Source organism: Ixodes scapularis, unplaced genomic scaffold (genome assembly GCF_016920785.2).
Source record: "Ixodes scapularis isolate PalLabHiFi unplaced genomic scaffold, ASM1692078v2 PGA_scaffold11__112_contigs__length_91849675, whole genome shotgun sequence".
Taxonomy (NCBI): domain Eukaryota; kingdom Metazoa; phylum Arthropoda; class Arachnida; order Ixodida; family Ixodidae; genus Ixodes; species Ixodes scapularis.
The window spans coordinates 64034435-64046511 of record NW_024609837.1 but is presented as its reverse complement, the minus strand read 5'-3'; the positions used below and the strand labels follow the sequence as shown (position 1 = coordinate 64046511).

Genomic DNA, 12077 nt, shown 5'->3' with positions numbered 1-12077 from the left:
TGTATTACGTAACAAATAAATGAAGCGAGGATGTAAGAAACGGGAGAGAAAAACGCCAAAAACAAAAAACGCAGGCGCGGGGAAATTTTTTTTTTTTTTTTAGTTCTTTTTTTTTTTTTTTTTGCGTGTGTATGATTACAAATTTTATCGTTTTTGACAACAAAAACAAATAAGACCTTTGGGGTGAAAGTGCCTCTTTAACTACATCACCCAGTGGAGCCCAGCGCGAGCCAGATTAGCTCCTAGCCAAACGCCGAGGAAGCGCTCGTGCGCAATCTGTGCCCAGCGCCAGCCCGGTCACGGCTTTATAGAAGATTCACGTTTATTCTTATTCAGGGCGTAACTTTTATCATTTCGCCTCAGATTCTTGCTCTCGAAAGGGCCTGTTCATTTTCACCCCGAACGCTCGATGTTCGAGACCTTCTGGGCCGAATTTTCGCGATGCGGAAGGTAATAGAAGCTCCTCCCACAAGCGTGATATGCGCCTGTTTCAAATCTTTCCGTAGTCGAAAATAATAGCTCACTGGAAACGCCTTTTTTTCCCGCTTCAATGGATAGATCAGGGGTGGCCAAGCTGCGGCTCGCGTGCCGCATGCTGCTCTTCCCATGTTACAGTGCGGCTCGCGGCTCCCTCCCCCACCCCCCCCCCCCCCCCCTCCCGACCTCCCTGCCGGTCACACGACCACGTACCCAAAAAGAGAAATGGAACACGTTTTAAATCGAAAGGCAGGTTACCGTTTGGTAGTCTGGTGCTACTGCCTTACGTACAGTTGGACCACTTTTGACTCGGATAGACTGAAAGTAGCTGGAGTTTCGTTTATTGCCATTTACACAAAAAAAAAAAAAAAAATGCACGGGCCCGCTAGGCTTGCAATCCGCAGCGTACGGTCCTAGAAACTCTCTAATGTAAAACAAACACCAACAAAAAATGCCACGCAAACGTGAAAAAAAAAAAAAAAAAAAAAATACTGCGCGCTAGGAAACGCTTTACTCTGCTCGAAGTGAGACCATCAATATGAGGTGACAATATGAATCCATAAGAAAGGAACGCAAGAAGGCAGCGCCGAAAAACGCCGATATAATACTAAATTATAGGAAAAAAAAATGTAAAAAAGAAGAGTTTGCCTGCAACTGTTGGAACGTTCGTAACAGGATGCGCGGCAGATGTCCCATCCAGACACAAGGTCGTCTAGGTGTATCGCGGACGTTGCTGGAGATAGCACGCCGCCGACTACATCATCCCCCAAGTGAACGGCAATATATGACGCAAAACGTAAAAATATATACATAAAAAAAAATCGTACTCTACGCACTTGAAGAGCACGCGCATCTGGAAAGTAAAAAGTCCCGACGGTGCGGGATTAGAGAAGCGCTGGGACGTGCAAAGCCTTTACGGTGCATGTAAAGCCGAGAGCTACGTGTCTGTTTTCCACGGTTAAAAAAAAATATATATATATTGACTGTAGAAACCATACTTGTACGTAATCCGCTACAAGTAACAGAATTACTTGTAATCCCTTACATTTATCAGTAATTTAGCAACGGAATAATTACATATTCGCTAGAGTAATTGTAAAGTAATTTCCTTACATATTCACTTAACGGATTCCTCGTAAATCCTTACATTTTTAATCAACCATTTTTTAACAACTTTTTTAACCGTGCTCCGCATTTTGAACGGCACCAAGAAAGGTACGCGCAAGCAAACGTGCGTTAACATTGCCTTGTTTTAACCGACGTTTTAATTATTTGTTTTTGGGAGAGTACCTGGTGCTTTTATTTCCTTATAACCTATATTTATATCGAAAACGTTCATTATCTTGTTCACCAATTTCACCACCCAACATTTTTTTTGTTCACCAACCAACGCTCGACCTGTTCGCAGCCAAAGGAAAACAAATATAAATCGAAACCTTATTTATTATTTAACTGTCACGTGGAACTATATACCCTGTCTTACTAATTTGTTATACCATCAGGTGGTGCAGGTAGAAAAAACAGTTTTTGCCTTTTTTTAGCCCTCACTTAAAAATTGAGGAATTGAGTTTCGCGATTTTGACAATATCAGGCAGTGCAGCAACGACGAAGCTCTGCTCTTTCTTCAGGGTAAAAAGCACTTACATCGCTTCACTAGAGAAACACAATACAAGCATCAAGCACTGGTGACGAACAATATGGTAACACTCATCTAGTGCCTCAGTTGAAACTTGAAAGGTTGTTCAGTGTTGCAGTCAACACCTTCACGAAAATATGAGGCAAGGTGTCTAACGAGACTTTCGAGAGCCAGCTGTTGCTAAAAATACAAAAGGTCAATGATTGGGACTGGTGGCAATAATAAACGCCTGAATTTCGGGGTAACGGTCACTTACTTTTATAAATGGGTAATTGTCATTGTAATTAATTACAATGAAGCCTCGAGTAATTGCAAATGTAATTGCTTACTTTTTTTTGTAACGTGTACAAGTCTGGCAGAAACCACTATTGTTGGTCGTCTATGAACTGCGACAGCATTCGTTATGAGACTCACGATGCAGCTCACTGAGATACAAAGACGACGCAAATTTTGAGGAAACACTATCTTACGAATGGTTTATGACGCAATCATTGACGCCAGTGCGACTGCAGCGTGCCGAACTTTGAAATTGAACGATTGCTTCGTGTTCAATCTTTTGTCTCTGTGCGATCGTTTAATGTGCAAGCTGTTTCACCACCATCATTGACCATGTAGCCATTAGCTCATCTCAAACCCATACTGCTTCGTAGCTTGGGCGCAAATGTGAATGTGTGCGTACTGCCGCTCCGTGACGAGGTCCTAGAAGAGCTCCAGGACAACCTCAAGGACGTCGTCTAGGAAGACATAAAAGACGACGTCTAAAACAACCTCAAGGACGACCTCTGGGACGACGTCGAGGACGGCGTTCTAGAGGAGGACGTCAAGGACAACGTTTAAGACGATTTTTAGGATGACCTCAAGAAGGACCTCTAGAACGACGTCGAGGAAAGGACGTCAGGTCCTTCGAACAGGGTGCGATTGTCAAGGAGTGCGCGTGCTGCCGCTCCGCATACGCGCGGTGAATTCAAGGCCAGATCTTGTATCGCGTAAACCGGGGGAAGTAAATAAATAATATTATCGCATTAAAAAAAAAAAAGAAGAAAACTTCATGCGAACAGTTTTTTTTTCTCTTTTATCTAGTGATGAGCTAAACAAAATGTCAAGAGTATATGCTGTCGCCGCACAAACTATTTTTAACGAGCATTATCACACCAGAACTACAGGAAAACAAAGTATTTTACCAACGTAACATTTTTCGACGAGAATAACGATCGTATTATCATTGCTGTTTAATGTGGACTTAAGTTTCTGGTTGGATGGCAACGCAACTCCGCAAATGTGCCATTATTTTCCCAATCTACTCGAGAACTGGGCTAGTTATTAATACCCGTTATACATTGTATCGTTCAAATTGCGACATAAAATAGAGAGGTTCAAAAACAGCATCGGCTGGTTTTGTTGCTCCGGGTCATTTGAAATTTGCGACTAATCTACGCCGCGCGACACTGTTGGCGCGATCGCCGACTCTTTACGGTCATCTCTTAGAATCAATCAATCAATTACCGCTTTGGCCCTATGGGGCAACACCGATACTTTGTCGAGATGAAATGCGAAAAAAGCATCGATGCCGTGTATGTGCTAACAGTATTCCGCACCGTACCATCACGCTCATCGAAACCGATTTATCAAAGACTGATCATCGCAGTAGCAGAGGGGTGATAGAAACACTTGGCCAATTAACCCCGAGACCAATTTTTCCCGCGATGAGCGGATGAAAGCGGAGCGACGGCAAAATCGGATCCGAAGAATTCCGCCCTTTTATTGTTATGAGCTGTCTGGCGCGTGCTGAAAGCGACTATAGGGAGTATTCACTGGCGGCCATAGCTGTGTGCGCGTATGCTGAGCGCGTGCTGATGGCGAGCTTCCACAGTTCTTTTGCAACGTGCATTCCGCACCATCAAAAGTGCCGGCCTTAGCAGCCTATTGATGTGAGCTCGTTCTGAGCATGCGCTCTAAACAGCACCCACAAATATGGCGTGTAGTGAATACTCCCTATTCCGAAGATTTGACGGACACCCTCAAATTAAAAGTGCACAAAAGCTTAAAAAAAAAAAAAAGACACTACCCAAAGACAAATAAATTCAGCAAAAAAAAAATATGATTTTGAAAAATGACATATTTACAACAGCATCTAGAGAGTATTCCCAGAAAGTTTAATAAGTTTACACTGCATAGTTATTTTCTGTCCACCAAAGCTAAAGAAAAGGTAGGGTTTGGAGCACTTTGAACGCCATTTTCTCCGTTCCACTACTTGGTATAAATTCCATTTTGGTCAATATATCGTTTGATAGCGGCAATACAGGGAAGGCTCGTTTTCCACTTTTCTTGGGGGAAATTTAATAAGGGATGCGGGTATGGATTTTTTGTTGTAAATTTACATATATATTTTATAAAAAAATAATAACATTTTGTCGAAGACACAGAAGACCAAAAAGTTAACCAACTTTGCAGAAGAGAAAATCTATAAAAATAAATAACTCCTTACAAAAAAGACACAGAAAAAAAAAAATTATAGCCGCAATCTTTAGGCATCCTGCTACACATGTAGCGAATACAAATCTTGAATTTTGTGATAGTTTTCCGACGATAGATTAACTGAACACTGTAGGCGTGTTGCTGATAGCAGCTGCTCTAATTCCCTTCCCATTTAACTGACAGACCTGAAATGTTGTAATGCACCCTCTAGCATGAAAACCACCCTACCCCGTAAATTACATTAATTTTAAACCAAGGGTTCAAAAGTTGACCCTCCCACGTTCAACTTTTAAAACCTTGGCTTAATTTTTTTTTCTTTTCTGGTACATAAAACATTTTTTTTACTCATTTATTCTAACAACAAAATGGCGGAATGACGTCATGTGAAAACAGCCTGTAAGGAGTTTCAGTAAATCGGTCCGACACCTCGGATAACGAAACTCGATACCGGCACGATGCATGCACAAAGGCCCGTCATTGGAAACACCAAAACAATTTAATAATAAAAAAAAAAACTCTTAATTTTTTTGACGATGTACTTGCAACCGGAGAACCAGTTCCGGTGCTTCTGAGAGAGAAGAGTACTAGCGAGCAGACGGGAGAGAGATGTGCACAAGAAAGCGTACCTCCGATGCCCGCACCGAAGGCTACGCCGACTGCACAAATGGAGTTGTTCTTCACCGCAGCCACTTCGCCGGCACACCGCGTCCCGTGCCTGTAGGATCGAAGAAACAAAAAAAGGCGAAAAAAGTTGCCTACTCACTCTTATTGAAAAACTAAACTTCGCCCCCCCCCCCCCCCCACACACACACACACAGAAGTGCAATACTGTCGCCGGTTATAACGAAGTCAACGGGAATCAGAAATCACTTCGATATATCCGCTATTTCGTTATAACCGACTTCGGTTATAACTAAGTACAAGAGGGAATGAGAAATCGTGATAGCTTCGTTGTAGCCGTTATTTCGTTATAACCGACTTCGTTATAACCGGTTTCGACAGTATTTACGTCGCAAGACTAATTTGAGCGGGGTGAATAAAAATCGCAACTTTTGTTAAAAAAGAAAATGAAATAAATCGGATTTTTGCTCGACTAACTAGAAATGAGCGTTTTTTTTTGTTACTAGATGCATTTTCACAATGGTTGCGCGATATTAAATTTGTCTCGCGCGATTGATTATTCGTAGATTTAAATAAGAGCTAACGGACCGTGGACTGCAAAAGTAACAAACGATAAAAATATAATATATCCGGTATTGTGTCAGGCCAAAGTGTCCGATTTTGAGTCTTCACAGTCAAATCGGTGCGATTTAAATCTAAGTTTAAATCACGATTTAAGTCATCTAGACTTTTCTTCGGTATACATTTCAGGGTTAAAGACTTTCAACGCAACAATTGCGCTTTTTCTTTTTTTTCGGGGATATTCATGTGACATTAAAAAAAAAAAACACTTAAAAGAAGAAAAAAAAGTTTTTTTTAAGTTTGGTGGAGATAGGCGTGTCAAGAAATTAATTTTACGTGTAAAAAGAATCGTTTAGAGCAATACTGACGGCGACATATTTATTTGCAATTCTGCGCGCAAAGTCCATGACGTCACGGAATCGTCATTCCCTCAAACGAGATGGTAACTGGCTCTTTCCACCTCAACATGAAGGCGGAGCCGATCCACTTCTCATCCACGCGCCCGAAATGCCGTCAATATTGCTCTACACCTTTTTTTTTTTTTTTTTTCGCGTAACGTTTTTGACACGCGTGTCCCATTCAAACTGCCGGACTGTTTAAAAAAAAATCTTTTCAGGTTTTTTAAGGTAACAATAAAGATTTTTTTTTGGGGGGGGGGGGGGTGTTCAGTGTTTATTTAATTACAATCATTCTGTACCACGAGCGATCGCGATCATACGCCGATACATCTCGTCAGAGATTATTAAACCGCGTAGGGTTCAGTGTTTTCGGTAAATATCGATAAACCCCGGAAATTAAACCTCGGGCCAGTTTTACCATAATAGGGGAAACCAGAAAAATGCCGAACTCGAGTCGTCCTTGGTTAAGAAAATACCACGCCTCCCGGGAGTAAAATATGTATGTACAGCTCTATCCCTTGTTGACCCGAAACACGCGTCCTCACTGAGATGTACGCCCAGGAGGCGCCTCTTCCTTCAAGAAGGTAGGGCGAGGGTATGATGGGCCGGGGAAGAGGAAGCAGACGGAACGCTGGAGAAGAGAGGGGGGAAACCTCCTCCTTTCTTTAGCGTTCCGTCTGCTTCCTCCTCCCCGGCCCGCCTTTCCCTGCCCTAACCTCTTGAGTTGCTATTATCGGTACGGGGACCTTTTTCCCAAGTATTCGGGTCGCCCGTACGTCCCCTGGACGTTTTTGAGTTCTATACTCGTGCCCCCTTTCACCCTAAACGATTGTCATTCTAATACCAAAATTTGAAACCGATAAACACCGAATCTGGAAGGAAAAATAAGCTCCAAAAAAGCGCCCCGAAAAAGTCGAAAAAAAAATAAGCCATGAAAACACGGAACCCTAGTCAACTTACAGTACCTTGAGACATATATGGATCTTAGCGAAACGGCACTAGTATGTTTGGATAGCCACCAACTACAATAATTTCTACCACATTCAACTTTAAAGGATCGATGGCAAACTTTCGATCCCCTTTAGTGCGTGTATTTTTATATTTATCCTTCACTTTCAGGGCTTCAAAGTTGATATTCAGTATTCACATACACACTAATCGTGGCGTCTAGACCGTCTGAATTTAATAAAATGACTTAATTCACTTCGCATAGCAATCCGATGATGATGTAGTGCGTCAAGCTTCACATGGACTTCGTTGCTGATCCTGAATAACAAAAAAGACCGACGCTTTAACCGGGTTAAATATTGTGCGTTAAATAAAAAAATAAAAAAGAGAAGAAAAATCTGCGGCGACAGCGCAGATTTTTTGTTTCTTTTTTTCGCGGCGTGCAGCAGACAGCACGGTCTGCTGCACGCAAAGTGCAGAACATCATTTTTCACCAACGTTCAAAAGTTGAAAAAGATGCGAAAATTAAGACCTCACATGGCGTCACAATTTTCCCGCTAAATTCAGAGGGGGAGAGACGCTTCGCATGACGTAGCTAGCATTTTCATCTGACAATGATTCCCCACCAAGTTTCGCGCACCACACCGTACACACAGCAGGGACCGCTGCAAAATCTCGTCAATAACGGCTGCGTATAAAAAAAATACAGAAAAAGAAAAGCGAAAAAGTACCTGTTGGAATCCACGAGATCGTATCTTGGCTGCGGATCCGGATCGTGGTTGTTCATGTCCCAGCTTGCTTGAGGATCCTGAACACACACCCAAGAAAACGTACCGTAAGCATAAAACGTGCAGAGTCTTGTGCAAACAACCGAAACTGCGGAAAAGTGTGTGGAGGTAGAAAAACAGTACCCTAAAGCTTGATTATTTTTTTTTCTTTCACACCAGAGCGTTTATATTTACTCTTAAGACACGAATTGTGTAAATTTATTACCCAATAAATGTGATCACAAAATCAAACTTGCTAACAGCAGAAACAACCGAAGGATTCAACACAATTAGAGTTTTCTTCAAAAAGAATATTCTCATGTTTGTGAGCAATACGAATATTTTTATTAAACTATTAAAGAGACACACAAACACCATTCAATGAATAAACACATCACACACACACACACGCACACACACACACACACACACTTAATGAATAAACATATTTGGATCCATCGCATATTGGCTTGCTCCGGATCCACTTAATATTTAGGAAGAAAAGTTTATCCCGACGCACGTCTACATACCTTACATAGTATAAGGATTTTTGTTTTCCCAATTGACATATTTCTGCAAGTTCGGCAAGGTAAGCTCTGCCCCATTGCCTTCTGTCTCATGCGCGTCGCTAAATTATGTCTTCCACAAGTTTTACTTCGATGATCATCTACACAATTCTTCATCTTGCCACCTCATCGCATATAACCCCGCACTGATCACCACGCAAAAGTTGGCCTTCCTTTCACTCGACACCCGAGTACTGGAACAGCCTGCCCGGAGCCATCGTTTCTGTCCAAGACATCGATTCGTTCCACCAAATGTTAACCTGGCTAGTTTGTTAATCCACTCTCTTATGTAATACCCGACACAGGGTTCTTAAAGGGATACTTCAACGAAATCTGAAATATACCCGTTGTGTTCAAAAAAAGGTTGAATATGATCTACGGTATCCGTAAATGATATTCGCACGTTTGTATTTTGAGCTTGGTGGCTGTTTTTTTCGTTATAAACGGCCCACTCTGGCAAGCGCTCGGAGAAGGCCAAGCGGAGACCACGTGACATCCAACGCAATCGTGACGTAGTTCGTCTCGGGATGAGCAAGGCTACGGCGAGGCTGACGTCGAGAGAATGGCCTAGTCGTTCCAGGCACCGAAGCGGCTGCTTTTGTACGAATTTTGAGTGACGGGTTAATCTTCTTTAATCTTGTAGAGGGACAATAGCAACTTCTGGGTCACACAAAAGAGAATCTCGGGAGAGGAAAGTTCCTCTTTTCCCCTCTTCTCTCTTTGTGGCCGGAAGCAAGACAGCTACCGTTACTACCTCTCAAGGTTCCTAGACGGCAATTACAAACGAGGCGTTACCGGCATCGGCCAGGTGCTCTTTGCTAATCGTTTAATTCGTTTTAAAAATACGTTTCGTGACTTTTAACAAGATATTGGTGTTTTCGATGTGATGCTGCTCCTTTGAAGACATATGGACCAAAAAATAAGCGCCGAAATTTCGTTGCAGTATCCCTTTAAAGCATTTAAATAAAAAAAAAATGCGCATCACGGTTAGACACGGACGTCTGTAAATCTAAAAATTGATTCATGTTACCAATGGAGATGTAGAGCAGCTAGTAAATCCTGAAAGCACCGCTCAAACTAAAAAAAAGAAAGAAAAAAAAAGTGTGTAGCTTGTACGTTTACATAACCCTGAAATTGGTACGCCTCATCGGGTGACCGGTCTCCCAGCTGTAGATGAGAAATTTATCCAGTGCAGTATAACCGCTAACCTGGGTTTTTCTAACGTGCACAACGCAGTAGTGATTACACGAATGCGTACCGCTACGAAACTCATCCAAATCGAGACAGACAGGTGACAGGGATCGAACTTAGGAGGTTCTGCGGCGCAAGCTTTCGCTCCACGCTCTGACCTGAGTAGGTCCAGCGTTCGCGCTTCTATTGCCCGACGGCGCACAAACCGTTGAAATGCCAATTAACATCAATAACTAAAAAAAAAGAACAAGAAAAAACCAGAACACAGATGATTTGATTCTGCGACGATAGCCTTCTCTTATATCTGTTGCCATTCACAACTGCGTGCTGTCCTGCAAGCTTCTGTTGCATTATGTTTCGAGGAGTAAATAATCGACATAATTAGGAAAATGTAAGCAAACAGAAGAATACAACGATGGACACGTTCTGTAGTTTATACTGCATTGTATTTTACTTTCATGCTGCTTGTTTGTCTATCACTTTCTTCACACACAAGTATACGCTACACGACACTATTAGCGCGAAGAAGCGATTGCCGGTTTTTCTCGTCTTTTTTTCCAACATCTAACTCTAAAAAAAAAAAAAAAGCCGTGCGTCTACTTTCCCGCACAACACTTAGAGAGCCAATCTGCGCAACTTACGGAGGCAGCTGAGCGAATGGCGGTGCCGAAACACATGTTTAGCTGAAAAAAAACGCAGTCTGAGTTGCGACATTAAGCAATGCAAAACGTCCCGGCATTGCTTAATGACACAACTCGGACTGCGTTTTTTCGTCTATGCTTTGGCATCGTCATTCCTTGAGCTGCCTTCGTAAGTTGCGCTGATTGGCTCTCCGAGTGCTGTGCGAGAAATTAGACGCACGGGCTTTTTTTAGGGAGTAAGGTCTTAAAAACTACTATGATGGTGGAAATTACATTCTTATAGCGCACTAATCCTAAGCGGTAAAATTTCGTGCCAGACTATATACATCCTTTCGAAATAAGAGCGAAAACAAACCGCCGATGCCACGTTCGCGCTAACACTGTCCCGCAGCGTACGTCAACACGTTCTCCAAAACACTGCGAGGCAGACAACTAAATAAATGCGTAAGAACCTACGATACGCGAAGAGAAAAGCTAGAGCCCTATTTGATTGTCCCGCACAAAATTGTTGTACGTAGACTACACGTCATGCGGTCACGATCACGGTCACGATCGCACCGACGTACAACACGTGCCTAAACTTGTATAGGTAGACGTAGGATCACGTGACGCCGATGACGTCATGTCTCCCGTTCGTACCGGTTTTTGTTCTAAACAGCCTGTCCTATGCGGCGAGAAACCGAGGGAGAGGATGAAAGAGGGGGGGGGGGGGGGCGTCAGAGAGGACGCTGCGCTCTGATTGGAGTGATTAGTGGGTATACGCAAAGCTAGCCGCCTCTGTCTCTACTAATTGTTCGAACGCGAACGCCGGACGCTGGCGTTTTGGTAATCGAAAGTTTTTGAACTGCGAGCAGAGACAAAGGCAGCTATAGCTTTGCGTGTACCCACTAACTGTTCCAATCAGAATTCGGCATTCCCTCTGATGCGCCCCCCCCCCCCCCCCCCCCCCCTTTCTTCCATCCTGTCCCTCGGTTTATCGCAGCATAACGTGGTTTACGTTAAATAAACGCACTCTTTTTTTTTTTAATTTCGCCGCGAGCTGCAACAAATGACAGAAACCCCCAAGCCAGCGCAACGGGTCTTTCAACCTGGCGGAGCTTGTAACATTCTTGGCAGTCATTTAGAAGTACCCCGACAGTAGTATGCGAGTTTAAGTGTGAGCGCAGGATGGGAGCTAAGTTTCCCGGAGAAATAGCGTTCGATTCCCGTCCAAATGCCTTTCGAATCGCTCGTTGCACAGATACGTGCTGTCACGAAACGTGAAGTTCGAAGGCGAGGATCTTAACATAGCATTGGGACTTATCGAAGTATGCAAAGATAGCCGCCAAGTTTGCGACCAAACACTAGTAAAAAAAAAAAAAAAAAAAGAAGCTCAAGAATTCACGCACATGCTGGCATCCCGACGACAAGCCTTAGTTTTCCGTGCACGTAGAGACCGAGATAGTTCAATGGAGGTCCTTCAGCCTGAATCGTTCAGAGTCCGGTCACGCCGGTGGAACAAACAACCGACACTGTCCGCCAATATTGCAGAAGCCTTTCACCTTTCAGAAGCATATTGCTCACACACGTTTTCTTGTTGCCCATTAATGACCTTGAAACGTAAGAAAAAAAACGTTTAACTTGCAGCTTTGAATGCTTTGTCCAAATTGTCGAAAACGGTAGGGTTATACTAACCCAATTTAATTCGTTGTTACACATTGTGAAAAGATATTACTTTAGAACTCATTAATGTCCTCGCAATTAAATTATTCTTATTAAGTATGGGGTAACAACAAGAATTCCGAGGACACCCAAGC

The 12077-nt window shown here is 42.9% G+C and overlaps 1 protein-coding gene across 1 annotated transcript in view; it reads right to left on the bottom strand.

Annotated features, from left to right (window-relative positions):
* Nucleotides 1–12077, bottom strand: part of LOC8050648 (furin-like protease 1, isoforms 1/1-X/2) — a 121541-nt gene that overhangs the window by 35089 nt on the left and 74375 nt on the right. The window contains exons 4-5 of the mRNA XM_042289017.1: nucleotides 7848–7924; nucleotides 5215–5303 (exon numbers count right to left, since the gene is read on the bottom strand). Of these exons, the coding sequence (XP_042144951.1) occupies nucleotides 5215–5303; nucleotides 7848–7924 (166 nt within the window). The remainder of the gene's footprint in view (nucleotides 1–5214; nucleotides 5304–7847; nucleotides 7925–12077) is intronic.